At 46.9% G+C, this 27,967-nt stretch overlaps 1 protein-coding gene across 3 annotated transcripts in view; it reads right to left on the bottom strand.

Moving 5' to 3' along the window:
- Positions 1-27,967, bottom strand: part of FES (FES proto-oncogene, tyrosine kinase) — a 580,113-nt gene that overhangs the window by 245,856 nt on the left and 306,290 nt on the right. For all 3 annotated transcript variants that reach the window (XM_085644363.1, XM_085644367.1, XM_085644366.1), the window contains exon 7: positions 24,133-24,270. In XM_085644363.1, coding sequence (XP_085500489.1) covers positions 24,133-24,270 — 138 coding nt within the window. The remainder of the gene's footprint in view (positions 1-24,132; positions 24,271-27,967) is intronic.

The raw sequence follows: 27,967 nt of genomic DNA, 5'->3' as shown, positions 1-27,967 counted from the left end.
GTGCACTCACTTGGCAGGCCCTAACCTTCCCTTTTTATTTTTACCTGTTAGACACCCCTAAGGTATGCCCAATGTACCCCTGTGGGCAGGGTGCCGTGCATGTGAAAGGTAGGACATGTACTGGTGTGTGTGACATGTTCTGATAGTGAGATACAATGCATTTCGTTTTTCACTATGGAAAGGCTATCTGTCCCATTCTATATAATGGGAGTTTATTTATAACATCCTGTATAAGTATAACTTCCCATTGAGACCAGTTAGGGATATGGAGGTTAGTATGCCTGAACTCAGAACATAAAAATGCATCTTTTAGTAAAGATGATTTTTATATTGTGTTTTTGAAAATACCACTTTTGGAAAGTGGGCATTTTCATGCTTAGCCATCCTGGGTGCCTCTGCTGGTTTGTGGATTGACTATCTGGCTTTGGAGTGACAGAGGCTGGGGATGTGCATTCTCTCAGACAGCCGCCGGGGGGGTTGATGTGTGTTCTACTGTTCCTGAATGAGTCAGGGCTGGGCTGAATAGACCTGGGATGTATTTAGAGTAGTGGGAGGAGATTTCCCTGCACCTGAATAGGCCTGGTCTGCCTTACACAATGCAGTCAACACCTCCTGCCAGTAAGCTGGGCCAGAGAGGACAAAACTGGTTTGGACTGAGCACAGGGCCTCTTTGCCACAAGAGAACAAAGAGAAAATGAGAATAAATATTGGGGCCCAAACCCCAGAACTTTAGAATACTTCTGGACTCAAGAGGAACTTCTGCCAAGGAGAAGAGCTGGGAAAACTGAAGGAGAAGTACTGCCCCTTTGCTGTGTGCTTTCTGGGGTTGGGCTGCAGTGGCTGTTTCTGCCAAGGAGAGGATAAAGACTTTGCTGTGTGCTGTTTATACTGCTTAAAGAAGATCTCCATGGGCTTGAAGTAGAGCTTCCTCCTGTTCTGAAGTCTCAGGTACACAAATACTTCATCACTAGCTCCCCTGAACTTCCTTGCTGGGAGTTCTGACCTGCCTATTCCTGTGTTCGGCCTCTGGAGATTGTTTCCTGCTGCTGAGAGCTGTAAAAGAGACACAACTAAAGAAGTGTGATGCATCCGCACCTGTTTCTGGCACATCGTGTCACTGAAGAAACCGACGCAGCACCTGCCCGCGGCAGGAGAAATTGCTGCACACCAATTCTCGGGCACTGATCTCCGAAGTCTGAGATTACCGCACCGATTCGACATAGGCCCTGCTGTGCGACTGCAAGAACCAACACATCGTGGAACCGCGGCTGGACAGGACAACGTAGCGCCGTTGCTGACACATCGAGAACCGACACATCCCTGAATCCCTACGCATCCTACCGGGGCGCGAAGTCTACAATAACGCTGGGGCGGCAGTAAGAAACTGACGCATCACCTTCTCGTCCAGTAAGAAATCTACACATCACCTCCCCTTCAGTAAGGAACCAATGAATCACTTACCCTGCATTGCAGTAAGGAACTGACCCATCACCTCCCCTGAAGTAAGGAACAGACGCATCACCTTCCCTGGGCATAAGGAACAGACGCATCACCTTCCCGGAGGCTGTTTTTGTTTATGATTGTGATGCAGCCAAGGTACTTTGTGTTGAAAGGGTCGCATCCATAGTTTGCTATGGACAGAACTGTTTTTACCTTCTAAGAATCCTATTTTGATTATTGTATGTTGGATTTTTGTTGTTTTGGACTTGTTTGGTTTAGATAAAGATTACTTATTTTTCTAAACTGTTGTGGTGTCCATTTGCAGTGTTTTTACTATATTACTATATGTGTGTACAAATGCTGTACACACTACCTCCGAGATAAGCCTGTCTGCTTGTGCCAAGATTCCAAGTGAGTGAGCAGAGCTTGTACAAGGGCGTAACTCCCGTACCCCAACTAGAAGCAAGGGTCCCTACTTGGACAAAGGTGCAAACCCTTGCCAACTAGAGACCCCCATTTCTAACACTGTCGCTACACATTGCTCACTGTATATCATAGTAATATATTAAAGTTAAGCATTTTACTAATTATCATAATTTGGGAAGCAAGAACTGTTTCTAAGATAGCAGGAAGCCTCGGTGAATTTACGTCGCTCACCTCTGAGGCTGGACAACACTATGGGCCCGATTCACTAAGGTAAACTGAGACGAAAAGTCTAACTTTACAACTTTCAGTATTCACAAAGGGCATTTACAAGCAGTAAAGTAAGACTTTTGTCTCAGTTTAACATAAGTTTTGGGCATAAGTCTAACAGACCAAAACTTAAGTTAAACTGGCACAATAGTCTAAATTTACTATTCGTAAATGCCCTTTGTGAATATCGAAAGACGTTAAGTTAGACTTTCGTCTCAGTTTACCTTTGTGAATCAGACCCTAAGCTTGTTCAGGCCTCAGCTCCTGTCGATTGACACACCGCCTTGGCACACTTAAATAGACCTGTATTTTGGTTCACCTGAAAAGCTTCAAAAAGAGCGTTTTTGGCCTTTAACACATGCCTAGTATTAACTGGTGTCGTCACTAAGGACAGCCCAAGCTAGAAGTGTATTTCTTCAAAATGCAAGTCCTTCTGGGATGCAAGTAGAGGAGTGCATTCAGTGCAAATCCAGCATAGTAGTACAAGCAAGGTTCATAAACAGCGTCCATTCGATAATTTTTGAGCTACGACTTTTGCCTCTGGATTAGTTTTAGAATCCAACAGGCATGTTTATTTCTGCATGTGGAAGACCTACTTAGAAAAGCCTTTAAAGACTAGGGGGCACATGCATCAATGAAAATACCGATTGTAAACAGGCAGATTCGCAGAATCTGAACCTTTGCGACCGGTATTTTTGCATTTGGAATGCATCAACCCAAATGCAAATTCGCAATTTAAGTAATAGCAAAATTTGCGATTACTTAAATTGCAAATGCATTTAGGGAATCGCAAATTGCGATTCCCTAAATGCAATGCATGATGCAATTCCAAATTGTGAATTCGCAATTAGGGATCGCAAATTACCATCAATTTGAACTTAATGGTAATTTGCAAAAACTTTGAGTGCATTTTTCAAAGTTTGATGTTACAACCATACACACACACTTGGGGCATGTATGTACGCAACATGTGGTAACATCTCAATTTCAGGGGTGCAATAGGGTGTCCTTTTGGCATCCTTGCACCCTTGAAATTGTATGCGCAATTTGCGAGTACCTATTTGGTACTCGCAAATTGTGCATGCATTTACCATTCATTGCTATTGGCCTCTAGGCCGATATCAATGAATGGGGAGCAATTCCTTAATTGCGATTCACAATTTGCGAGTCGCAATTAAGGAATTTGTAGGAATCGCAATTTTTTCGGCGATTCCTACATGCATAGGGATTTGCGAATCCTAAATAGCGTTTTCTTAAAATTTACTATTTAGGATTCTCAAATCCTGACTTTGCTGCATGTGGCCCTTTAAGCATTAACAATCATGTATTGGAAAGTTAAAAGGCTCGGAGAACCCCAGGATCTCTTATCATAAGTTCCATTCCAGGCACAATGTTTCGATCTCAGACAAGGTCTGCTTTCACACTCAATGCTCAAAACAAAAGACGTCCAGGGCACTCTTTTACCACTTCCTGAAAGAAACACCAGGAGTCGCGACAATGCTCAGAGTTTGCAGTAGGAGGATGGTTGGTGCATTTTGCACATGACAGGGCAGACTGGTTTCCTTCCCCGGAGGCAAAACGTCACATACTATTGTCCTTGTCTCATCGCCTTACACTCCTTAACCGCTGAAAGCACCAGCACAGCTATTTCTATTGTAAATGGGCTAACACCCACCTCCTCCTTTTCATTACTTTTATTGTAGCTTATTTTTGGGCCATTAGGTCATACATTCTGCAGTGCATAGTGAATACAAGTATTATTCAACTATGCAGACTTTTCCTGTTTGTATCCCGCTTTCTTCTACAAGCCTACAATACTATCCAGGCCTTTCTCCCATCGGTTTATACTTAAAATATTTTGATTTATTGCTTTAGATGTGAACTAATAGTTTCCTCTGTATCCTCATTTGCCATTCTGACTGCCCTCCTTAGTGCTACCACTTTACCTTTTGTAGACACTGATAAATTGTCCACTCCCAGCACCATGATTTTAATCAGCTGAATAGGAGTCATATTTATGGCCTGAGAATTGTGACCCAGGTAATCAAGCTTGATTTAAAACTCTTAGTGCATGCCACCAAAGGTTATCTAAGTGTGGCATCCTATGTTTTTCACGTGATATTCAAGTCTCTAAATAGAAAGCATGTACAATGAAAACATGTCCTACAGGGTTAGCTGACTGCTTTTCCTTGGTTGCCTGTTTTGTGTTTCATATCGTTCACTGATGGTGCACTGCAGCACACACCCGCTAAAGTCAAATGTGCAATATAAGCCCATCTAAAGAGACTACAAGCATAAAATAAATGAATTCTAAGGTTTTCACAGATTTGGATTTGAATAGGAGGGCGGCTTCATCTAGGAGGGGGTGAATAAATGGGGGTTTATTATTTGATACAAATATTGAAGTAAGGTATCTTGAAAAAGACAAATATAGGGTGCATCCAACCTGTATTGTCTTTTTGTAAAAGGAGTAATGACATTATCGTAATACAAACCATGCAGAAATACTAACAGTGAGATTAGGACAAAATGATGTATTCAATGAAAGTTTATAAATTACATAAAAACCTGCCATTTTACAATAATTATAAGACATAATTTAGATAAATAATTATGGAAGTTTTTATATAGCTTAGTTATTATTTTAACAACATGCGAACACTAACCGCTTTTACTGACAGATTGTGCTGTTAATTGATATTGATTCAGATATATTTTCATAATAACTTTTGATGTTATTCAATGTCTTCTGCTATACAAATAAAGATCATTATTTAAAACCACCCATTGTTTGAAAAGAGGAAGTGAAATTTGCTTCCAGGATTATATGTAAATTGCTATTCAAAAATATTGACTGTAACAGCCATTGAGCAGTTCCACTGGGTTTAAAACAAATTACCGCTGTGCTCGTAAGATATCGGACACACACCAATCCATTCACATGTCAACTATTTCCAAATAAAACATGAAGAACACTGTAAAGGGCAAGACCGCCCACTTGTTACTCTCCCTCTACATAGAAGAGTTTGCTGTTACACTGTGTGAATTTGAAAGGAATCACTGGTCGTACTGCAATGAAACTGAAAGCTAGTTATGAAGTGGCCAGACAAAGCTGAGTCACTGTAACAAATACAGACCAATATTCAGTCTGAAAAATTCCAGCAAAGTAAACTCATATGGCTCAACACTCTCTCAATTAATCAATCAAGATTTGTATGGGGAGGCTTCTTCACCTGTGAAGGTCTCGAGGTGCTGTCGGGTCCTGCTGTGGGATCACGCTGCCTGTTCCTATTGGTTGAATATCCAGGTGTTTCTTAAGGTGAGGGGTGATGTGCATCTGTCTGGGGAGGTTGAAGATGAGTCTGGCTCAATCAATCAATCAATCAATCAATCAATCAATCAATCAATCAATCAATCAGGCGTTTGTTAAGCGCGACTACTCTCCCGTAGGGCTCTCAAGGTGCTGGGGGAGAGGGTGAGGGGGGTTAGCAGGCTTCAGTCCATCAAGGGGGGGGGCTCTGTCGAAGAGCCAGGTTTTGAGGTTTCTTGCGAAGATGGGGAGTGATGTTGTCTGTCTGAGGTGGAGCGGCAGAGCGTTCCAGGCACGGGCCGCGAGAAAGGAGCGGCCTCCCAATCTGGTCTTTCTGGTGTGGGGGACCACAGCGTAGGAGAGCTGGGCAGATCGTAGGGTCCTCTGGGGTGCGTGGAATTTGAGTTGGCTGTTCAGGTATGCGGGTCTGGTGTCATGGAGGGCCTTGTGGGCATGGGTGAGCATCTTGAAGATGACTCTAGCTTCGATGGGGAGACAGTGGAGTGTGCGCAGGTGCTGGGAGATGTGGCAGTGTCTAGGCAGGTCGAGGACCAGTCTTGCAGTAGCGTTCTGGATGTTCTGTAGCTTGCAGGTGAGGTTTTTGTTTATTCCGGCATAGAGTGCATGGCCGTAGTCGAGTCTGGTGGTGACCAGGGCGTGAGTGACGGTCTTCCTGTGGTTCGAGGGGGATCCATTTGAAGGTCTTACATAGGAGGCAGAGAGTGTGGAAGCCGGAGGACGAGATGGAGTTGGTCTGGCAGTCCATTTTGAGCTCAAAGTCCAGGATGATTCCCAGGTTGCGTCCGTGGTCCGTGGGGGTGGGCGGGCTTTCGAGGATGGGGGGCCACCAAGTGTCGTTCCATGCGTCGGGGTTTGGGCCCATGATGAGCACTTCTGTTTTGTTGGTGTTTAGTTGTAGTCAGCTGTTTTTCATCCATTTAGCGACGGCTTCCATGCCTTCTTGAAAATTGTGTCTGGCGGAATTGGGTTCATTGGATAGGGAGAGGATAGTTGGGTGTCGTCTGCGTATGACACAATGTTGAGTCCGTAGGTTCTGACGATGGGGGCGAGCTGAGCCATGTAGATGTTGAAGAGTGTAGGGCTGAGGGAGGACCCCTGGGGAACTCCGCAGGTGGTAGGTGTAGGGTCGGAGAGGAAAGGGGGGAGTCTGACCCGCTGCGTTCTGCTGGAGAGGAAGGAGCAGATCCAGTTGAGGGCCTTGCTTGGATCCCTGCGTCGTGGAGTCTACGTATTAGGATGCGGTGAGAGACTGCGTCGAACGCCGCTGAGAGGTCGAGGAGGATGAGGGCTGCTGTTTTTCCTTTGTCCAGTAGGGTGCAGATGTCGTCTGTTGCAGCGAGGAGGGCGGTTTCCGTACTGTGGTTTTTTCTGCAGGCAGATTGGGAGGAGTCGAGGATGTTGTGCTCTTCGATGAATGTAGCGAGTTGGCTGTTGATGGCTTTCTCAATGACGTTCGCTGGGAGCAGGGAGAAGGGTCTGTAGTTTTTGAGGTCGGTGGGGTCCACCGAGGATTTTTTCAGGAGGGGGTTGACCTTGGCATGGTTCCAGTCGTCGGGGAACGTGGCGGTTGTCAGGGAGCAGTTGATGGTGTGGCAGAGCATGGGTGCGATGGTGTCGGTGGCTCTGGTGAAAATGTGGTGGGGGCAGGGGTCCTTGGGGTCCCCGGAGTGGATTGACTTCATCGTCTTCAGTGTGTCTTCGGTAATGAGCGCTGTCCAGTTGTCGATCGCTAGCTTCAGGGTGCCGGGGGTGGTTGGTGAGGGTTCAGTGTGTTGGTTGTCTTTGTCGAAGTTGTTGTAGATGCTTTTGATTTTGTGGTGGAAAAAGGTGCTGAGTTTGTCGCAGAGGTCTTGTGAGGGAGGGATGTCGGTGGACTCGCTGGTGGGTTGGGCGAACTCCTTGATGATGTTGAAGAGTTCTCTGCTGCTGTGTGGGTGAGTTGAGATTCTGTCTTCAATCGCTTTTTTCTGATGAGTTGGTGGTGGGCGTTGGTGGCGGCTCTGAAGTTGTTGTAGGCGTCTGTGGATATGGTGTTCCTCCAGGCTTTTTCGATGCAGCGGCAAGTGCGTCAGGACTCTTGAAGTTCAGTGGTAAACCATCTGGCTTTCTTGGCGTGAGTGTTGTTTTTCTTAGGGGGGCTATGGTGTTGGCGCTGTTGGAGATCCATCTGTGCAGGGTTCAGGCTGCGATGTTGGAGTCGTCGTTTTCCGCGATGGTTGGGGTGTAGTTGCTAAGTGATGAGGTTAGCTGGTCGTCGGTGATTCTAGTCCAGTGGGAGCAGGTGTCTGTGGATGGTGGGTGTTCTGAGGGTGAAGTGGACGCATCGATGGTCAGTCCATGGGAGTTTGGTGGTGTGGCTGAAGGTGATTGATTTACCTGTTGTGAAGAGGGGGTCGAGGTTGTGTCCTGCTGAGTGCGTGGGTTCGGTTACAATCTGGCAGAGCCCAATGTTGTGGAGGTTGTCCAGGAGGGATGTGGTGCTGGGGTCCAGTTGGTTGTCGAGGTGGAAGTTGAGGTCTCCCAGTAGGGTGTAGTTGGTGGACACGATGGCATGCGAGGAGATGATGTCCATGATGGAGTTGGCGAAAAGTCCGCGGGGTCCAGTAGGTCGGTAGATGAGGGTTCCTCGGAAGGTGGTGGTAGGGCTGGCCAGTATCTTGAAGTGAAGGTGTTCCATCAGGTCTGTGGGCTCGTCAGGGAGTGTGCTCAGGCACACTGGATGGTGTGGAGTTTCCTCAAGAGCTGGGTGGTGATTCCTACAGGGAGGGAGTTGCTGTAGTAAAGTCTGCTAGGGATGAGAGCTTGTGTGACAGTTCGCCTGGTGTTGGGAGGAAGCCACCTGAAGACCTTCCTGAGCATTCGGAGTATGATGAAGCAAGCAGAGGAGACTGATATTACCTGCTTCTTCATGGAGATGTGGCTGTCGAGGATAATGCTGAGGTTGCGGGCATGTTTGTTGGGTTTGGGGGTAGGGCCCAGCTCAGGTAGCCACCATTCATTGTTCCGTAGGGTGCCCTTGCCTTCCCTGAAGATGAGAACTTCTGTCTTGTCTGTGCTATTGCGCCCAGGAGGTAAGCAGCTCACGTGCTGCGAGGTGTAATTGCGGCTGCGCCAAGATGGCGTCGATCCCCGCCATTGAGCCCTTTGTGGTGGACGGGGCCCCCTCATCCCTTGCCCCGCGATGGAGAGACTGTACCGATCACCTCCAGATCTACTATGAAGGGGCGGGCATAGCCCGGGACAGGCGCAGAGCCCTACTCCTCCACCTCGGAGGCAAAGACATCTATCGCATTTACAAGACCCTGGTGGAGGCCACACCCAAAACGTATGTCACACTTCTCAACGCCCTAAATGCGCACTTCGAGCCGATGGCGAACAGGGACTACGAAAGATTCATCGTTCGCCAGGCCAAGCAAGAGGCAGAGGAATCGCTAGACGCGTTCCACGGGCGCCTGAAAGAACTGGCCAGCACGTGCGGATTTAGGGACGAACAGGAAGAAATCCGAGGTCAGATAATACAAGGGTGCTACTCGTCCAAACTCAGAATTAACATTCTTCAGGAGGATGGCAAATCTCTAGCGGACATCCTCACCCTGGGCCGGTCAAAAGAACTGTTGCAAGCCAGAGCATCCAACATGGAGGCGGCTCTCCACCGCCCTGTCAAGACGGAGCAGGTCAACGCGCTGGAAACAACAAACGTGGTGAGGCCCAAAGCGCGCCAAAACACAGGGAGAAAACAGCAAGACAGGAAAAAGGGATGCGGCTACTGCAGAGGCACACCCCATTGCATGCAAGACTGCCCGGCGAGAGGGAAGAGGTGCAGTGCCTGCGGGTGGATGAACCATTTCGCAGCGGTATGCCGGTCTACGAAATCACAGAAGGAGGCAGCTCAAACAGTGGCTGAAGAGCGGGACAGTAAAGACATGGATGATGACGCGGGAGACTACCCGGTCCACTACGTATTCGTAGTAGATCAGCCATGACGGAAGAGACGACGACTTCCAAGGTGCAGAATCAAGATCCACCACCAGGATGTGAGAGCCACCATAGACACTGGGGCTTCGATCGAGCTAATGGCTGCCAATGTGTATAATCAACTAAGTCCATGTCCACCATTATGCGAAGCAAGGATCAGGGTATTCGCCTACGGACAAAAGACATCCATCCCGCTTTTGGGGTGTTTCAAGACTGAGATGAGACACCAAGACCTCAAAATCCCCACCACAGTGTACGTGACTCCAGAAGGAAGCGGTATGCTGATAAGTGGACAATCAGCAGAAGAGATGAGGCTGATATCATTCGCCATGGCGGTACAAGAGGAAGAACTGGAGGCCATCATGGAGGAGTTCGAAGACGTCTTCAAAGGCATCGGATGCCTGAAAGGGAAAGAAGCCTCTCTCCACATTGACCAGTCAGTCCAACCGGTGGCGCTGAGGCACAGGCTCATTACGTTCCACTTGCGCAAGAAGGTCGAAGAAGAGCTGGAGGCACTGGAGAAGCAAGGGATTATAGAAAAGGTCAGTGGACCCACCCCCTGGGTGTCCCCGATCGTAGTGGCACGGAAACAGAAACAGCCGGGGCAGGTCCGCATCTGCGTTGACATGCGACTCCCAAATGCCGCGGTGAAAAGGGAACGTCACCTAACCCCCACCATTGACGACATCTTGGGAGAACTGAATGGTGCAAAATGGTTCTCGAAGATGGACCTCCGGTCCGGATATCACCAACTGCCGCTCACCACATTCTCTACGCATGTCGGCCTCAGGCGCTACCGACGCCTCAATTTCGGGATCTCTAGTGCTGCGGAGGTATTCCAAAACACCATCCGTGAAGTCCTTAGCGGGCTACCAGGGGTCTTGAACGTAAGCGACAATCTACTCGTATACGCATCGTCGATAGAAGATCACCACCGGAGACTTCGCGGGGTCCTCCAGAGGATCAAAGAATCCGGACTGACCCTACACAGAGAGAAGTGCCAGTTCTTAAAGAGAAAGATCAGTTTCTTTGGCTACACATTCTCCGACCAAGGAGTTGCCCCGGACCCCGACAAGGTGAGAGATGTACAGGAAGCCCCAGCACCTTCCAACATCTTGGAAATAAGGAGTTTCCTAGGGATGGTGAACTTCTGTGGGCGGTTTGTCCCGGATTTGTCTAACCTCACAAAGCCCCTCAGGGAACTGACGAAATCCACCACTACATGGCAATGGGGCCCCGAACAGGAACAAGCCTTCAAAGATACCAACGCTGCCCTGTCGGCAAACATAACACTATCATACTTTGACCCGGCCCGATCCACAAATGTCGCTGTGGACGCCAGCCCATATGGGCTAGGAGCTGTGCTCACACAATTGCAAGGAAATGGAGAGTGGGCCCCGATAGCATATGCAAGCCACTCCCTGACGGACACAGAACAGAGATACTCGCAGATAGAGCCAGAAGCGATTGCCATCCACTGGGCCTGTCGACATTTCCACGTCTACGTGTACGGCCATCCTTTCACAGTGTCCACAGACCACAAACCCCTCATTCCCCTGTTTCAAGGGTCAGCGTCTAAGCCTCCGCCGAGGATTGAAAAATGGATCCTTCAACCACAGGAGTATGACTATCGAGTGGAATACAAACCAGGCTCATCCAATCCAGCGGACTATCTTTCGAGGCATCCCAGGGTGGCCACCAAAGCAGAAGAAGAGGATGCCAAAGACATGGAGGAATATGTCCGGCTTGTATCAGAAAGAGCCCATGAGCCTTGGGACGATAGTAGAAGCCACCCGGAGGGATGAATGCCTGCAACTGGCCCTAACGGCGGTCCAATCGAATGACTGGCGCCCCATTCAGTCCACCATGGCCAGACGAACGCCGCAAGCAAAGACCATCCTGGAGTCAATTGTGCGGGTCAAGGATGAACTCTCAGTTGACAGCAGCGGGTGTCTGCTCCGAGGCCCGCGACTGGTGATCCCATCAAGTCTGGCTCAACAAGCAGTGGACCTCGCACACCGGGGACATCAAGGCATGGTGAAGACGAAGAGTCGGCTGAGGGCCAAGGTATGGTTCCCAGGGATGGACCCACTGGTTGAGCAAACAGTCAGAACATGCACGTGGTGCCAGGCGTCGGGTCAACCGGATCACCCTCACCCCGTCATCACTGAAGAAAACCCCCAACGGCCAGGGGAGCGGGTGAGTGCAGACTTTGGGCACCTCCCCGATGGACGCCATGCCCTAGGGATCATCGATGACTACACGAAGTACCCAGAGGTCGAGGTCGTGGGAAGTCAGACAGCCGCAGAGGTCATTACAAAATTCGAAAAGACCATCGCCACCCACGGAATATTCGAAGTGGGGAAAACAGACAACGGTCCACCCTTCCAAGGGCAAGAGTTTGCTGACTATCCCAAGGCTTGGGGGATTCAACACTGGGAAGTGACCCCGCGCTGGCCTCAAGCAAATGGGGAAGTAGAGAGGTTCATGCGTACTCTCAACAAAGTAATACGCATCGCGCATGCCGATGGATCACCGCTCGAGAGAGCCATCTATAGTTTCCTGAGAGAATACCGTTTGACGCCTCATCTCACGACAGAGGCAGCTCCAGGACCGGCAAGCATGGGCCGAGTAGTGCGAGACACCATCCCGCATCACCCAAGCTGGACACCGTCTCAGATTGACGCAGGAAAGGTCCTAGCCAACAGGACCAACTCCAATGACCAGGCCAGCGCCGACCGACGAGCCCGAATGTCAGCCATTCAAGTGAGAGACAGAGTCTATATCAAGGACAGGTACCCTGGGAGCAAATTCCGGCTCCCATTTGAACAGAAGCCCTGGAGAGTCGTCCGCCGAACCGGCACCATGATAACAGCAAAAAGAGGAACCGAGGAAGTCACACGCAACATCTCTTTCCTCAAAAAGGTGCATGCCGGAACTCCGGACCTGCCATTGTCAGAACACCTGGACGCCAGACCACATCATCCGCCAGTGGAGGAAGGCCCAGAAGGTGATCAAGGGACGACCCCCACCGAAGATGAGAATCGATCCGACCAGGGTGCCCCTTTATTGCCGGGAACACCAGTCAGAGGTCTGCCAAGCTCACCGGTGAGATCCCCTGGGAGCGAAGTCTCGCAGGGGATGACCCCATCATTGCCGTCATCACGTGGACAGCACTCCAGATATGGCCTGAAAAGAAATCCGGCACCATCCTCCCGGCTGGCCGACTTCATGGTGTGACGGACCTGGGACTGGAATTCTAGTGACTGGTAACAGATCTACATGATCAATGTTTGTTTGCTGTTTAATAAAGGTTAGAAGGAATGTAGTATTCTCCGACGCAGGGTAGCGGTGCAGTCTACCCACGTCGGAGGTGTTGTGCTAGCGCTGGCGCGTGACGTCACGCGCTTACTATAAATAAAGGGGCGTGGTCCGCAAAAAGCAGTCGGGACCACGCTGAGACCAGATCGAGTGTCCCAGGCAGTTATTACGGCCGCAGCGCTTATAGCAAGTGTGTGGGCGGTCTCTTGACCATTACAAACAGCACTCTGCTTTTACGCATCACCTGACACAACACAAGCAGCCTTTCATTGAACATGTGTCCCGGCTCGGAGGTGGGGCGCTGAAGGGGCACGCTCCTTACCGCCTGCCACAAGGCAGGCAACCGACGGCCGCCCAAAGGTGTGCAGCCGCCACAAAGAGTCCGAACCACTGTGTCCAAGGCCATGAATCAACGATAGTCTGGTGGTCCTCAAGTGGCTTGGTAGTTACCAACCGTTTCTCATTCAAGGAAGCTGGCCAGCTACATTCAGCGTACACCCGTGGGATAATCTGTCATTTTTCCCCCAGGAGTTTTATATAGCGCAAACTTGACCGGAAGGTATCTGAGCTCCTTACATGAGCACCAGTTGTGTTACATAAGGACACATTCATCGAGGAGATAAAGTGATTTGCCCAGAATCACGGGATGTTGAGCTTCGTTGCCGAGACTCGAACCCGGTTCCCCAGATTTGAGGTCGCCCACCCTAGCCGTTAGGCCACATCCTCTACCCGTTCCTCTGTAGACTCTAATAGGCATTGATTCTGGCTGCTTTGTGGTATTGTGTATCCGAATCCCTGAAGGGCACAATGTGGGCATACTTTTGCTATCTTACAAAGCGCTACAGTACTTCGTAAAGGGTACTTAGCACTATATAAATGCAAGTACAAAACAACAATGGAGCTAGTAAATGCGTTAAAGTGCCTATGTGGACGTGCAGCCAATACATAGTGTTTTATTAGCGGAGTTGTCGAACTTATCTTTTAGGGGAGAGGTTTGCAGATGCGTGGTGCCAGCTTACTTCACATTGTAGTGTGTTCGCCCTTTCTGTTGAAGTGTAAAACTCATTTAATAAAGCACGTGATGGAGTATACAGCACTGTGAACAGGTGGGCGTTGTTACAACTGAATGGGGATTGGAAAAGTTGTGCTTTCGAGGTGTGAGTTGACAATGTTGGGGAGCCACAGTGCACACTAGTCCCTGTAGCAGACTTCTTGTAGCCCACCCAGACGCATTCCGCGGGAGCATCACTCAAAGACGCAGCCGCCTACAGCTGTCTTTCATGGCACTCACGGCCTTGGGCGTTGCATTGTTCTCAGCTTTCCCTTGGGTCTATGGAAGATAAAAAGTGCGTATTCCCCAATGCACGTGGGCACGTCCTCACCCAAGCGTGTGTGCCTCGAATCTGACGTGAGAAGACGACTCAGGGATGGAGAGTAGGTGTGCGTTTCACCACCATGGCTGCTCTCTCATGCCATTAAGTGCTACAAAGTGAACATTGTTTGCTTCCACAGTCACAGAGAAAAGACGCAGTATAAAATGAAGCAATACGTTTGCGCTGAGTCTGGCCATTCCATATTTGTCAGTGTTTTTCATTGAAACGATTAAATGCAGAGGAAATTGGTGAGCATTAAGTAATCCACCATCAATGTTGCGTTTCATACGGCGGGACCCCTGGCAGGTAACATAGTGTAGGCCATGACAGGGTGAGCTGACTGGCACATTAATGCATAGATAAAACTGACTTCAGCAAAATATTCGCAAAAATATAATGACACGCATTTCCCAGAGGGCGCAACTAAACACTGTGATGAAGAAACTACCTGGGACGGAAAACCTGTGGACTATATGCAGCAAGGTAGCTCCCATGTGTCTTTATAATATGGACCTCTTGTCGCATCATATTAACAAAAAACCAAAGCAACTTGTTGTCAAAGTGTGGGTTCCAGTTGTGTGCTTCAGAAATTTGTTTGGGGTGGCTTGCAGATACGAGAGAAACTGGTCAATCTAGCAGCTATATTATTAAAATTCCATACCCAATTCCCAGTGGAATGCATTTTGATTAAAGTCACAGTGAAGTGAGTCTTCGCTGAAGTAGTGTACTACTGCGCCCATCCCCATCAGCGCTGCACTGCCACCCTCTCCCCTGACCTCCTCAGCAAGCTGAATTCGCCAGACTCTGGGACAGTGTAGGCTAACACAGAGGTGAAGGTAGAGCCCTGATTGACAAGTTCCATCTCTGTTGTATTTTACCGGAATTTCTATAGCGCTTCATACCCCTCGCAAAGCCGTGAAGCGCTCTCATAACAGAAGAGAATTGATGGAGAAATGAGTGGCAATCAGCATATTGAAATGTATCTGCATCGACTCATATCGATTGCTTTTGAACGTTTCCAAGATGCTCTGGGATTTCCAATAAGTGTGTCTCTGCAGCAGCTGAAAGTGCCATATGTAGTAACAGCGTGACACAACCCTCTGTGACAATGCATTAAGGTGTCTTTTACCACGCTACAACAACTGTCTCCCTGGGCAGATGCGTGAGCAGCGGTGGAATCCAAGACCCGGAATTGGAGCGTGCCACTGCCGAGGTTCTCTCAGGACTGTACACCAAGCACCCGTCATCTCAATGCATGAATAGCAGCGATTTTCCACTTTGATATGTCAGCCAGTGTGGTTCAGAACATGAATGCCACCAAGTAAGGGCATAGTGGCTAGCGAACCCAATCTCTCATGTGCAGTACAACACACATAATTTGGAACATGGCCGTAATCTTCGGTGAGATGCTCAGATAAAGGTATTTCGCAATTAACCGAATTAATGGATAACAGAATAAACAAGCATTGGCCGCGCGGCCGTGAAAGTGACATGGTCGCGCGGCCCGCAAAAGTGAAAGTGATCGCGATCACGATCAAAGACAGATGGCGGCTGCGCGTGTGCACGCTCGAGTGAACGCAAGCGCTAGGCCACCAAAAGCCTGTGGCAGCACTTTGAAAAACCCACACACTAAATTTCTCACAGAGCAGCGCATGCGCTGGCTCAGGCGAGACCTAAAAATCCATGCAAGCAGCTACGTACACATGAGGAAGGGAGGAGATTTAGTGGATGGTAGGTAGATGGACTCCTTGCAGCGAGCGAGTCGAACAACAATAATAGTCACAACTATTGACATCCAAGGAGAACTTCCAAAACCAAAAATAAATGTGTGCATTTTTTAAGCCCTGCTTCAAAGCACAAAATGTGAATAAAAGACAATTCCTGAGTGGGGGCGAGTATGAATAAAGTCACGCATTTGTCAGTCACCTAAGTCAGAGTTCCTTAAGCAGGATACATCGAAGAGAAGCTCCTCTAAAGTGCTACAGGCAGCCTCCCTTAAATTCAGATTAAGAAATGATAAACAATATGCATTTTTGAAGGTACTCTACAAAATATGAGCATTGTGCTGCAAAAATATTGTAGCAAGAATACAGAGTACAAAAATATTGAAAACGAGCCAACTGCATCTGATGCAAAAAGCTTTTATTACAAGCATGCCGAATCTGAATGACACAATGTTGGATAAGGGAGGCGCCTGTCCCTATTAAGCGGTAAGCCTGGTTAAACAACTTTGAACTATGGAATGGCAGCTTCAATGCCTTCTGGGTCACGCAGGATGTCAACTTCCCTTTACCCAACATGAAATATATATATCAAGGTGTACACATGTGGAGTTGTGAATACTATATCTATACTTAACTTTATATACATACCTTCACAACATTTTGTAGCAAATATTCTGGATAAGAAATTTCTGTAGCATAATACGTTAATAAGTTTGTCTTCGATATTCTGAACTATCATCCTTTTAAAGAAAAGTGTGCATTGTTTTTCTAAAATCTGGATACAGAGTAAAGTGTATGTTTATGGGTGTATGTGTGTGTATGGGCAAGAATGTGTGTTGTTTGAAGGTGCCACTTTCCTCAGGGAATGTAGTCTAGTGGCTAGGTTGTTGACCTTGAAACTGGCCATCTGCATGCTAATTCTAGTTTTGGTGAAGAATCAGATTGTGACCATGCGCAATGTCAATATAGGAAAAGTGTAACTCTAACGTGCTGTTTAGTATTATTCAAAGACACCCCCTTTAGACAACATTCTTCTTTTTGCAATCTGCTATTAACACACACTTGTCTGTGTAGAAGTCTCATTGTTTGAGATACTACAATAAAAACACTCTGTAAAGCACTTTAGTGCTCCTTGGTGCAACAGCTGTCCTTCATCAAACATCTGTGTGGCGTGTGTGTGTGTTGAGTTTTTCAACATCCCCCAATGCTCCTCCTCTACTATTTTACACTTGTCAGGTCCACTATATACTGGTGTGAGAGAAATTGACCATATCTCATCGATGGCGAAAGGCTTCCGTAGGCTTCCTAACAATGTCCACATCACCATAAGACTATCCTGAGTTAGCTTCACAGCAACAGCACTAAAAACCACCTCATCTATCATCACAAAATCCAGCTATTTATCTAAGAGTCCTTTCATAATGATCTATATGAGCAGTTCTGATGATCCATGCTTAGATGGGCTACTAAAACTAAATGTTTTATCTGTTTACACATATTGTTGATTATTCTCCATCCTTTATTGGTCTGTATGGAAATTGTAAAGGCTTATTTCTTAATATGCCATTCAGCTTGGGTTGCTGTGCTGCTTTGCTTCAAAGGGAGGGAACAAAACAGCACCATATCTAAAAAGATATGTCGCTGCAGCTGTCATCCCCTGCACTTGTGCACTTTCCAGCTAGCTAGCACAGAAAGTAGTGCACAGGTGTCAGTGTGAGGCTAGCTAGTTTTATTTTACTGGAATAGTACCCTTCTATGCAAATACTATGCTCATACAAATTGTTGATAAGTTTGGCCCCTACGTCTTTACTTTCTTTGACTTAGTAGTAGTCTGTCCTATGCAAGCACTCCAGTTACTGTAGAGGGTAAGCATGATATACAACCCTTAAATAAACTCACTTGCCTCTCAAGTAAAGGTACCAATTGTATGTGGACACAAGCCAGCAGTTTAATCAAATTTAAGTGAAGAGACGTCTCCTTAAAATTGAACTATGGCTAATAGTTCATTGTAGACGTCAATGAATAGCTACCAGGTAGATAAGTTGTGTAGATATTATCAAACTGAGCTACTGTACGACTGGCAACCAACCGAGAGATCCCCTGACAATAGCCCGGCATGCGGAAGGTCTCCCTATGCTCTGGCAGGAATATGTTATCAAAAAGCAGTATAGCTATATATAACATTTTGCTCTGGTAGATATTAGGAATTTTCGTAATAGGCCCACTTGGGTGGTATTTTTGATTCCGCGAATAAGCTATAATTTGCCCCTTATATGAATTTGAAATTTGGAAAAAGTGATGCGTAATCAAGTAAAAATATGTTGCTGTAAAATGTTGTCTAAATACTGGAAGTGTAGCATATTTCTTCCATACCTACAACCTTTTAACGACATGTGACTATATAAGTATTCAATCAAATTGTTATATTCCATATAGGTACGACAATATAGGCCCGTAACATCTCAACCTTTCACTTATTTTTGTCCCTACATTACATACATAACGGGCTGCTAGGACTGACCCTTTACCTAGTTACGGTACTGCTTACAGAACGTGGGGTTTACCCTGAACAATAGCCTCATACATTATGCATGAGGATTCTTGGAAACTCAGCAGGACTACCATCTCCTGCATAGTACTCTATGTACAAGGTTCATTCCTAACATCATCCTAAGTCTGACAATGGCACAGCAAGGTAGAACCCTTTGGGTATATAAACATCACATCTTGCTGAGATAGTCAGAGGAGATCAGGACTTCCCTTCCGAGTTACTGCATGCAGATACTCTAGCTCGCAGTGGTCTAACATCCCTTGCGGGATGTCCAGCTCGAGACCAAGACAGGGTCCTGTGGTCTCTCACTTCAGGTAATAGGGTTGACTTTATCCTAGAGGGATTCTTGGCTTAACACCCAAATTCATCCTAGGTACACTTAGGTATATCTAGTTAGGATTGCATCGAAGAAGTATGCATTTTTATTGTCATGTATTTTATATACTTGCCTGTATTCATGGTTATAGCAAAATGGCAGAAATCTACCATCCTTTTAGTTTCTTAGTGTTTCTAATCATTTATATCAGTTTCTGTCTAGTGGTTGTTTCAGCACATCTATTTTACACTAGAATGACAAGTGTACAATAGATGCTGATTGAAAAACGTCCCTACCGTTTATTCTGTGTATCTCTCTGAGACTAAGTGAGCCCAAGTGGCTGAGCGAAAAGTAGTGCACTGTTTCCACGGTCCTAAGGGATCAGGGTTGTCATGTTCAATAGTTGCCAAGAACTATTCTCTCCTTAGTAAGATGAGTTTCTAGTGGCACTGTGAGCTAGCTGGTAAACAGGCTAACATACCCTGCAGGGGTGTCTAGAATCAGTCTGACACCAATCATACAGTCTATGTTGTCTAAACGCGCAGATTCTCTATGGGTTTATAGGAACTACATGACAAAATAGCGGCATATTGTTGACAAAGGCTAAGGCCGAAACGTGTCTGAACTAGACAGTTGCTGTAGCCTACACCCGTTTGAAGAATAAAATCGCGTTACAGCATCGAGTGCTGAAGTTCCTTTTCCACTGTGAGGACAAATATATAAGTTTAGGTGGAAAGCTGCTGCTGTATAGAGCACCCTCAACACCAGCGACACTGAGGATCTGCTCACCTCAAATGTCTGCTTTTCTATCAAAGTCTTTAAGCATAGGATTAGCACCGTGCCATCCACACTGAGATAGAAAGGGACAAAGTCTTTTTGCCATTTCTACTGCAAAGTCTTTAAGCATAGGACTAGCACAGTGCTGTCGATGCCGAGCTGTAAAATGACAAAAGCCATTTACCACTCCAGGCACAGTATTACAGCTTTGAATTAGTAAAATACCAACCAAACCAACCTGAAAGTAGTAAAAGCAACACCTGTCACAGTGTTTAGCTCTATGTAGAGCTCTTCAGAGAGGTATAGCTCTGTCCAGACACAAGGGAGCACCCAGTATAAGTCAAAACAATACCCTTTCAGGCATAGAGTGTCACATAAATTATGCAAAAAAGAAGCAGGGAACTCTGGGTAGTTCTCAAGTTTAGGTGGAAAGCAGCTTCTGTATACAGCACCCTAAACACCAGCGGCACTGCAGATCTGCTCACCTCAAATAACTGCTTTTCTATCAAAGTCTTCAGATATACCTATTCACAACTCCACTCATTACCTTTTCCCCTATAGCATGGGTTTTGACACTGTGAGTGTACCATTAAGAGTGTATGTTTCACTTTCTCAGCTACGTGACTGAGGGTAAGTTGACCTGAACCCTTTCTGCAAAGGTAAAACTAAATTGAGTGTAAGTGTTTGCATATGCATCAGTGTAACATAACTTCAAAAGTAATAGGGTCTTCATTCATTCAATAACTACATTTACAAGGAGTGTGAAATACTTCCATGTGATTCTTAAGAAGAGTACATAAGGTGATAGTGCATGACAAAAGAATATTAAATACAAAGTGCTACTGTGCTGATATTTTAAAATGTAATTTAGCATTACATTTCGAAACAATCGAAGATATATTTTTAGACTTCCTTATTCATACTGAATACAATCATGTTTATGCTACTATGAGCAATTTCTCCATGGTTTAAATAATCTGAAACATTTAATAAACATGGATATGGACAGCCTGATAATGATGTCGAGAGGACTTTCATCTGCCGGACACCGTTGCGGTTTGGAACTGCCAGACCTTAGGTCAGCGGTTCCGACCACATGAATACGATGCAACCACCCAAAGGGCGCTCACAAACATCCATTTTCCAATGGAAGCTTGTGTGGCGGGCAGAAAAGGCACCCTGCACAAGCTTCAATTGAAAAATGGATGTTTGTGAACATCCCTGCACTGTGTGGCAGGCACCATGCGGTGCCTGCCACACTGTTTGAAGATATAGAGAAGGGGCACGATAGGCGCCCCCCAGGCCCCATTGCGGAGGGCCAGGGGGAAAGGAGTCCCTGCTAGGAGCCTCAAATGTCGCTTTCCGACAGCCTTTCCATGTCGCAAAGGCCGACATGGAATGGCTGTTGGAAACCAACATCATAATACCGACGGTCGATCCGCTGTCATTAAGGGATTATGCTGTCTTTCCAATGCACCGATGGGCTCCTTGAGCCCATCAGAACCACATTGGAATCTCCCCGCAGGTTTCACTCCAACTGCCGTCATCCTAATACGGCAGTAGAACTGCAAACCTACAATGTCGGGCAGACATCATAATGAGGCCTAAAATTTCCCACACAATAACGATATGTAATGAATATAAATATAGAGCTTCTCAAACAGTTGTGTCTCTTGCTAGCTTGTATACTGTCTTTTACTTCTCAAATACATAGATAACTAAATAATTTGCTTTGTGTTAATTACTATAAAATCTAGATACAGTCATGCTCATTTAATGAAAGTGCATATGTAATTCTTTAATGCTTACTTGTCCTCTCAGTTAAATGGTAAGTAGAAATAGTTTGGCCCTTCAGTTTGGAAGTAGGATTGTTGACAATAATGTCTTTTACAACCTTACTGAACTTTAAGAAATATAGCCTTGCTAAGGTTAAGGTCCTTGTGTCAGCATTGGAGCTTACACTTGCAGAGATAATGACCTGTGACCTCCTGACCTTTCCATAGCCTGCAATGACTGTTCACTTTAGTCACAGCAGCTATGATACTGAATGCTGATCAGAACCCATTCAGTACCACAGGGCAAGTAAGGGCTACTGGGCCTCAACCGTGGGGGTTGAGGGTGTTTGCCTCTGATGTACCAGGGTCTGTAATACTAGTGGCACCGCAAACTGGGCCAAGTACAAGGCCTTCAGTGCTTGCCTCTCACTGATAGCAGGCAGCCACAGCTGTCACAGGAAGCTAGTGAAGAGGGCTTGAGATCTAGGCTCAGCAATCATACAGCAGTGGAATAAATGAATGTCCAACCCATTGCTTTAGTTTCAAGGAGGAAAACGCACTAGAATGGAGTACTACACATAAATATAGTTACAAAAAGATGTAGTGTCCTGGACACGTTAGGCAGGGCTGAACTATATCGCTATATCCTTTCTGTCCCCATTGCCCTGGTGGAGGTGGTTCTCCACTCCCCAAACCTCCTTTGGGTATTATCATGATTATTGCTCAGGTATGTAGCTCCCCTCTAACAAGCTTGCCCTCACTATCTCTCAGTTCAGTCTTCCATAGTTTACCACCCACTGCAGATTACTCCTTCAGGCAGCTGCCAGGATTTTTCCTCAGTGTTATCACTCTGCCTGTCTCTTCTGAGAGGTGACATGCTAACCAGCAACTTTCTCAGGGATCCCCATGCTGGCTAGAGGGGACCCACTTGGCAGGTATGGATTTGGCAGGATAAATGAACTGAAGGCTTGATTTCATTGTGAACAGGTAGGCCTTGCACGGTGGGACTGTACAGTGTTGGTAAAGCCAACCCCTGGGCAGATTTTCTAGGCTCAGTGCAGCCAGGCACAGGCTGGTGTCCACTGGAAGTGCAGCCATGAACAAGTCAATCTCCTATTGGCAATATGGACACACACCGTTCGATCTTCTGTTAGCAATACGGCAATGCACTGGTCGATCTTCTGTTGGCAGTATAGCCATACATAGGCCAATCGATTAGCAACAAGGCAATATATCAGCTGATCTTCAATGCAGGATCACAGCTTCAACTGGGCCTCTGCAATTGCAGTCTTTGCATTTCCCTCTTGGTACCACAGTGAAGACTGTAGGTGCCCCAGACACAGGGGTCCACAGATCACTCTCCCCAGTCTTCTTACTGTGTATGCCCTCTGGCATCCTTTCCAGGCTGCTTTCCAGGCACAGCCTTTTTGTAGAGTGATGTTTCTCACAGCAGGTAGTTTTCAACCTGCAGCACCCAGAACGGTGCAACGTTTCTGCCCCTAACTGTAAACAGCCAGCCTGAAAGGATAACCAGGGAAATACAGAAGGTTGGCCCTTACGTAAAGGGTCTCCTTCGCCTTCCACAAAATAATCAGCATACTAATAAATAGCTCCTTACTAAGCAAAAGGCTAGAGGAACCATATCTGCTTTTGCTTCACTTCAGTGTTGAGGTCTTCTGGCTTCAGAAAGGCCAGGAATTCACTTCCACTGTAAATGATAACAACCTCACATTCATCTTGTACAAAGGCAAGGCCTAGGGTACCGAAAATGGATCCCACACATCTCAGTTACTCTGGCTCAATCCCACACACCATGCATGTACCACGCAGGCTACATACACAAGCAAGCACAGCATACACGTGGAATGTTAGCGATAGGAGGAGGGTTAGTGCATAGAAGTGGAACTCCACATGAATGGAGCAGACGGCCTCCATCCCAGTGATACAGATCAAAATGGTCTGATCACATTATCGATTTACAAAACATGGTACACTGTGGCCACCGCACTCTGTGCTAACCCCACCAAAGTGCAGTACAGTAGTTCTCGGTCTCTCAATGAGTAAATGCTTGAAGTGCTCCTCTAGGCCACAGGACAGCTCCAGAACCTTATTAAGGGAGAGGCCTGGGCCTCGGTGCACATGCTGGGGTAGTGACAGATGAGGAACAAGATCAAAAGCAAGGACACCAGACACCCACAGGCAGGCACTCAGGGCGGGCGAGCATGCCTGCAGAGTACATTCTTGTTCCAACACTTATCAACCTCAGTGCTTGGAGCTGCCTTCACTATAGCCCTGAGATGCAAAACCTTTATTTAATTGATTAGTTAATAGTCTGATTGGAGTATTTGCTTTATCGTGTTGTCGCTCTGTCCTTCCTCTGACGCAAGCCTCTGCTTTCAGTCAATGGCTGGCAACCAGTTCACAAACAATTTGTCCACGAAATATAAACACTTCATTTCTTACTGCACAATGCTTCTGTTCTTCTTTCATGCCTACGTTAAATTAGCATATTCTACTTCAAATCCATTCGAATGAAAGGATTGAGGCCTAGAGTCTCCATAAATAGATGTTAATCATTAATTCCAATACCAGATTACTGAGAATGGGTGAATTACTGATAATAACAGAAATGATTGTATTCAGTATCAATAGAGGAATCTGAAATATATATCTTATATCGCTTCGAAAATATAATGTTAAATTATGTTTCAAAATATCAGCAAATCAGAAAATTCTGAGGTATAGATGTGAAAAATCAGTTTGCGATACAATTCAAGAGGTAGTTTACAGGTGCTACACGTAGAACTGCTGAGTAATGCGTACTCACTAGGATGTGTTTACTAACACGGTAGGTACCTGTTATTCTGGGAGAAGTTGTCATACTCAGTGACTGGATTAATGATCTCAATTGCGTGAGCAAGTTCATTGTGTACTGTTAATACTTCATCCTGTACCAAGCTGGTGATGCTGTAATACTCCTGCAAGATGTTCTTCCTGCAGAGGGAAGAAACAGAGGAATTACTAGAGATGTCAAAAGCTCTCAAGCAGCCGTTCTCAAAACGTACAATTTTGAATGACATACTTTCTTTTTCCCTGCTGTATTGCCTTTACTTTAATTCCTTCCAAAGGTCTCTCTATTTTGGGTACTGTTGTTTATGTGCAATGATGAGGAAGACAATGTGTTTTCAAAATTGAATTCCATTTGGCCAGACTGTTTTAAAGATGTAGACAAAAGCCATTTAGATGAGGCTGAAGACAACAGCACAGTTAAGGATATTCAACAGTATGAATGAAGGGGGAAAAGGAGGAAAGGCAAACCCAAGTCCCCAAGTGGAATCCTAGATGTTTTCATTTATGTTACAACCTCTGTCCGGTTCTGCACCTCACCCGTCTTCATCGCGTATGGAGACCTTGGACCAGCCACCTTGCCATCAGGATTATTGAAATGCAGCGCATACTGTCCTCCCTCTCCAACATCCTCACAACCTCCGCTCGCACCCACCCAGATGATGAGTTTTAAATAACAGACCTATATCAGGCAAGCGGGTGTAGTCACCTTACTCCACACCTTGAGAAACCCTGTACTTTGCAAAAGCCACAGAACAACAGCAAGAGTGCGTGTTCCAGAAACCATCCTCTTGTCCTCAGATCGGAATCTTCATTATCGGTAATCACTGCTAAATTGTAATGCTCTGGGCTATGGGGTGAGGTGCTCGGGAGGGGCATAACCCTAAAGAAACTGGGGCCCAACTCCAATTAAATGATATTTCTGTTTACTTCATTTTACTTGGGAGCACAGTCCTTGATCCTACCCAAGGCACAGAGACACTGGAACACACACAATGAAACAGACATCAGGGCAGTAGGACAAGAACAGCCAAACACTGAAACACAGGGAAACAGCCCCTGGAAAATAGCTAGTGACACATATTAAAACAGGGTCACTGACAACGGGCATGAACGAGAAGACAAACTTTAGTACGCGTGCATGGGCAAGGGCAACCTTAGCTCTAATAGGCCATGAAAACGTGAGCCTTGCACTTTATGAGTCATACCTCATCATCTAAGTGGCCCTAGATGTCTATCATAGTATAGCTCATGATGAGAAAGAACTGCAGGTTAAAGGTCAATACACACTTTGGTATTACAGAAGGGGAAGCAGACACTTGCACTTTCCCTTCTATAAAGTAGATGGCATCGGTGCACATATAACATGAACGCAATCTCAAGGAGGCGTTCTAGCATTAGCGTGGGTGCATGTCTCCATGCACATGAGGAAACATTTTGTCTTTGCATCCATGCTGTATTATTGATGCAGGCACAGGCACAGGCACAAATGAGCTGTTAGGGGCACATTGACAATGCACCACAATGGTGGCACACAGTTCGTGTGGCCATAGGGGTGGCCCTTAAAAGTGGGTATAGTGGGTTTCTTGGGTGTCAAAAACATCCCCCACCAGCAATCTTTGCCCCTCTTTTAATCGCAGGCTGGGTTGCTGCCTCCACAGTGAAAGGAGGACCGGTAGCTTCAAGCAGCTGGACTTCCTTTCACTAATGCACTGCCCACAAGGCTGGGGACAGCACATTCATTGTGAGTGGGAGCTATGACCCTGTCCGAGCCCAGCACACCTAGTTAAAGGTGTGCTGCGACAAAGGCTAGGACAGTAAGCCCCGTCTATGAGCTCTGGGAGTTCGAAGACAATAAACACTCTCAGGAAGTTTAGCTCCTGCATACAGGGCAGTATATATTCCTTAGCTACATAGCATTATGACTAGACTTTGGTAATGAGTGATGACACAAAGGGCAAAGAACCTGCAATTATCTATTTACCATGCTATGGCAATTTAACACTTGATCCTCGTTTTCTGGAGGAACTCGCCCTCCCATCATTGTGCTCTGGTCTTCCCTGTCTAACTCCTCCAACAGAAAGTAAAGTCCAGGATCCAGTGCTCTGACCCTTCTTCAGGGTCCTGGGTCCTAAGCATGGCACAAAATAACGGATAGAAACATAGGAAAGAAGATGAAGATAGGAAATCAAATGCTAAATAAACTAGGTTAGAGGGTACAACACATGGATGATGAGAAGTAAGGTACATGGTTGAAGAGAAGGAAGAAAAAGTGAGCTCCAAAATGCACATTCAAGACAGAGAGACCGATACAGCGGGAGTGGCAGACAGGGCAGTACACAGAGAGAAGTAAGAAGGCATTCAAATGTAGTCAGACACAGGTAGAACAGAGGGACAGATACGTGGGCACCTGTCTTGCAACTAACACAAAGTGATGCATGCAACAGTCAACACAAAGAAGGTACCATGGCAATGGGAAATAGAAAAAATGCAGATGGTTCTGTAGGCAGCAGGAACTAGAAGTTCAATAGAACTCATGGTGGGGGACAAAAGAGCAGAATCTTTCATTCACAGGTCCATGCCGGTAAGATGGCACTGAGGGACAAAATGAGATGTAGTGCCTCGAAAAGGGGCTCGAGATCATTGCTCCAAGAAGAAAACCTCAGAAGAAGCTGAAATAGATGGCCGAGAGAGAAGGTAAACTGTGTTATGTGCAAAGTTTATTTAATGGTGAAACAGCCAGAGAAAAGGGGTATACACAATTAACGCGATTAAACAAATAAAGCGAAAAGTAAGAAGTCTACCTGAAACACAATACTGCGCAGGGCGACCTCACGGGGCCAAAGAAGGATGCATAAATACAATACAGAATGTTGAGATCTTGAAATAGCTGTGACCGCGCTTGAGGAGGATCCAGAATTTGTACCAGTTAAATGATTAGTCGAGCTGGCAAGGGAGGGGAATGAGGACAATGACAGTGTCAAAGAGAGAGGTGAAAATGGCACAATATTTGCATGGATAAATCGAGGTAATGCTGAAAAAGTGCTTAAAAAGAGAACAATGGAGCGCGCAACCAAGATGGCCGCGTAGGTGCGAGGCTCCCGAGGACCTCCGCGACCTCCTGAATTAATCCTGGCGATATCCTGTCCTTGTTGAGGGGACTGTGTCGGTGAACCCGAGCTGAGGCGCCGCCCGTTCTTTGGGCTCGAATCGGACCCCGAACACCGGTGGGAGCATCGATTGAAGGTTGCGGCCTTCTCCTCGCCGGCCCCCCGGATTGGAGTAGTGGGGCGATCCGGGGACGAAGTGAATAACAACGGCGAGCGGGGCTGGGCGACTCGCGTACCCCGCACTTTCACTTTCGCTTTTGCGCCCTCCTTGCCTCAGGCGAGGTCGGGCTGCGGAGCGGGGTGCGGTGGTGTTGCCTTGTCCAGGTGCCCGGCTGACCCGCCGGCGGTGGGTTGACCCGCTGCCCGGTGGTCGCCCCCGTCCCCCCCCCTGACACCCGTGATTTGGTGTGGCGGCCCGTTTGGAGATCTTGGCACGACGGTGTAAGGGCCAGCATGTCCACCAAACAAGATGGCGACCGGGCGAAGATGAAGACAACCCGCCGTGGCACGGCGCACCAGGCCAATAGTATGGATCGCTATACGCTCCAGAAGGGTTCTCCGGAGACAGCGCGGTCATCCCTGGTGGGCCCGACGGAGGCGCCTGCCCAACCGGTGGACCTGACCCTCCGGGACGTCATGGGCGCCATCGCAGAGATGAAGGCCTCGGTGGACCAGCGTTTCGATACCTTGGCGCAAAAAATTGACTCGGTCCTGGTGGATGTGGGCCTTGTGAG

The sequence above is a fragment of the Triturus cristatus genome, chromosome 3_1 (assembly GCF_964204655.1).
Source record: "Triturus cristatus chromosome 3_1, aTriCri1.1, whole genome shotgun sequence".
NCBI lineage: Eukaryota > Metazoa > Chordata > Amphibia > Caudata > Salamandridae > Triturus > Triturus cristatus.
This window is presented reverse-complemented; position numbering and strand designations above follow the sequence as displayed.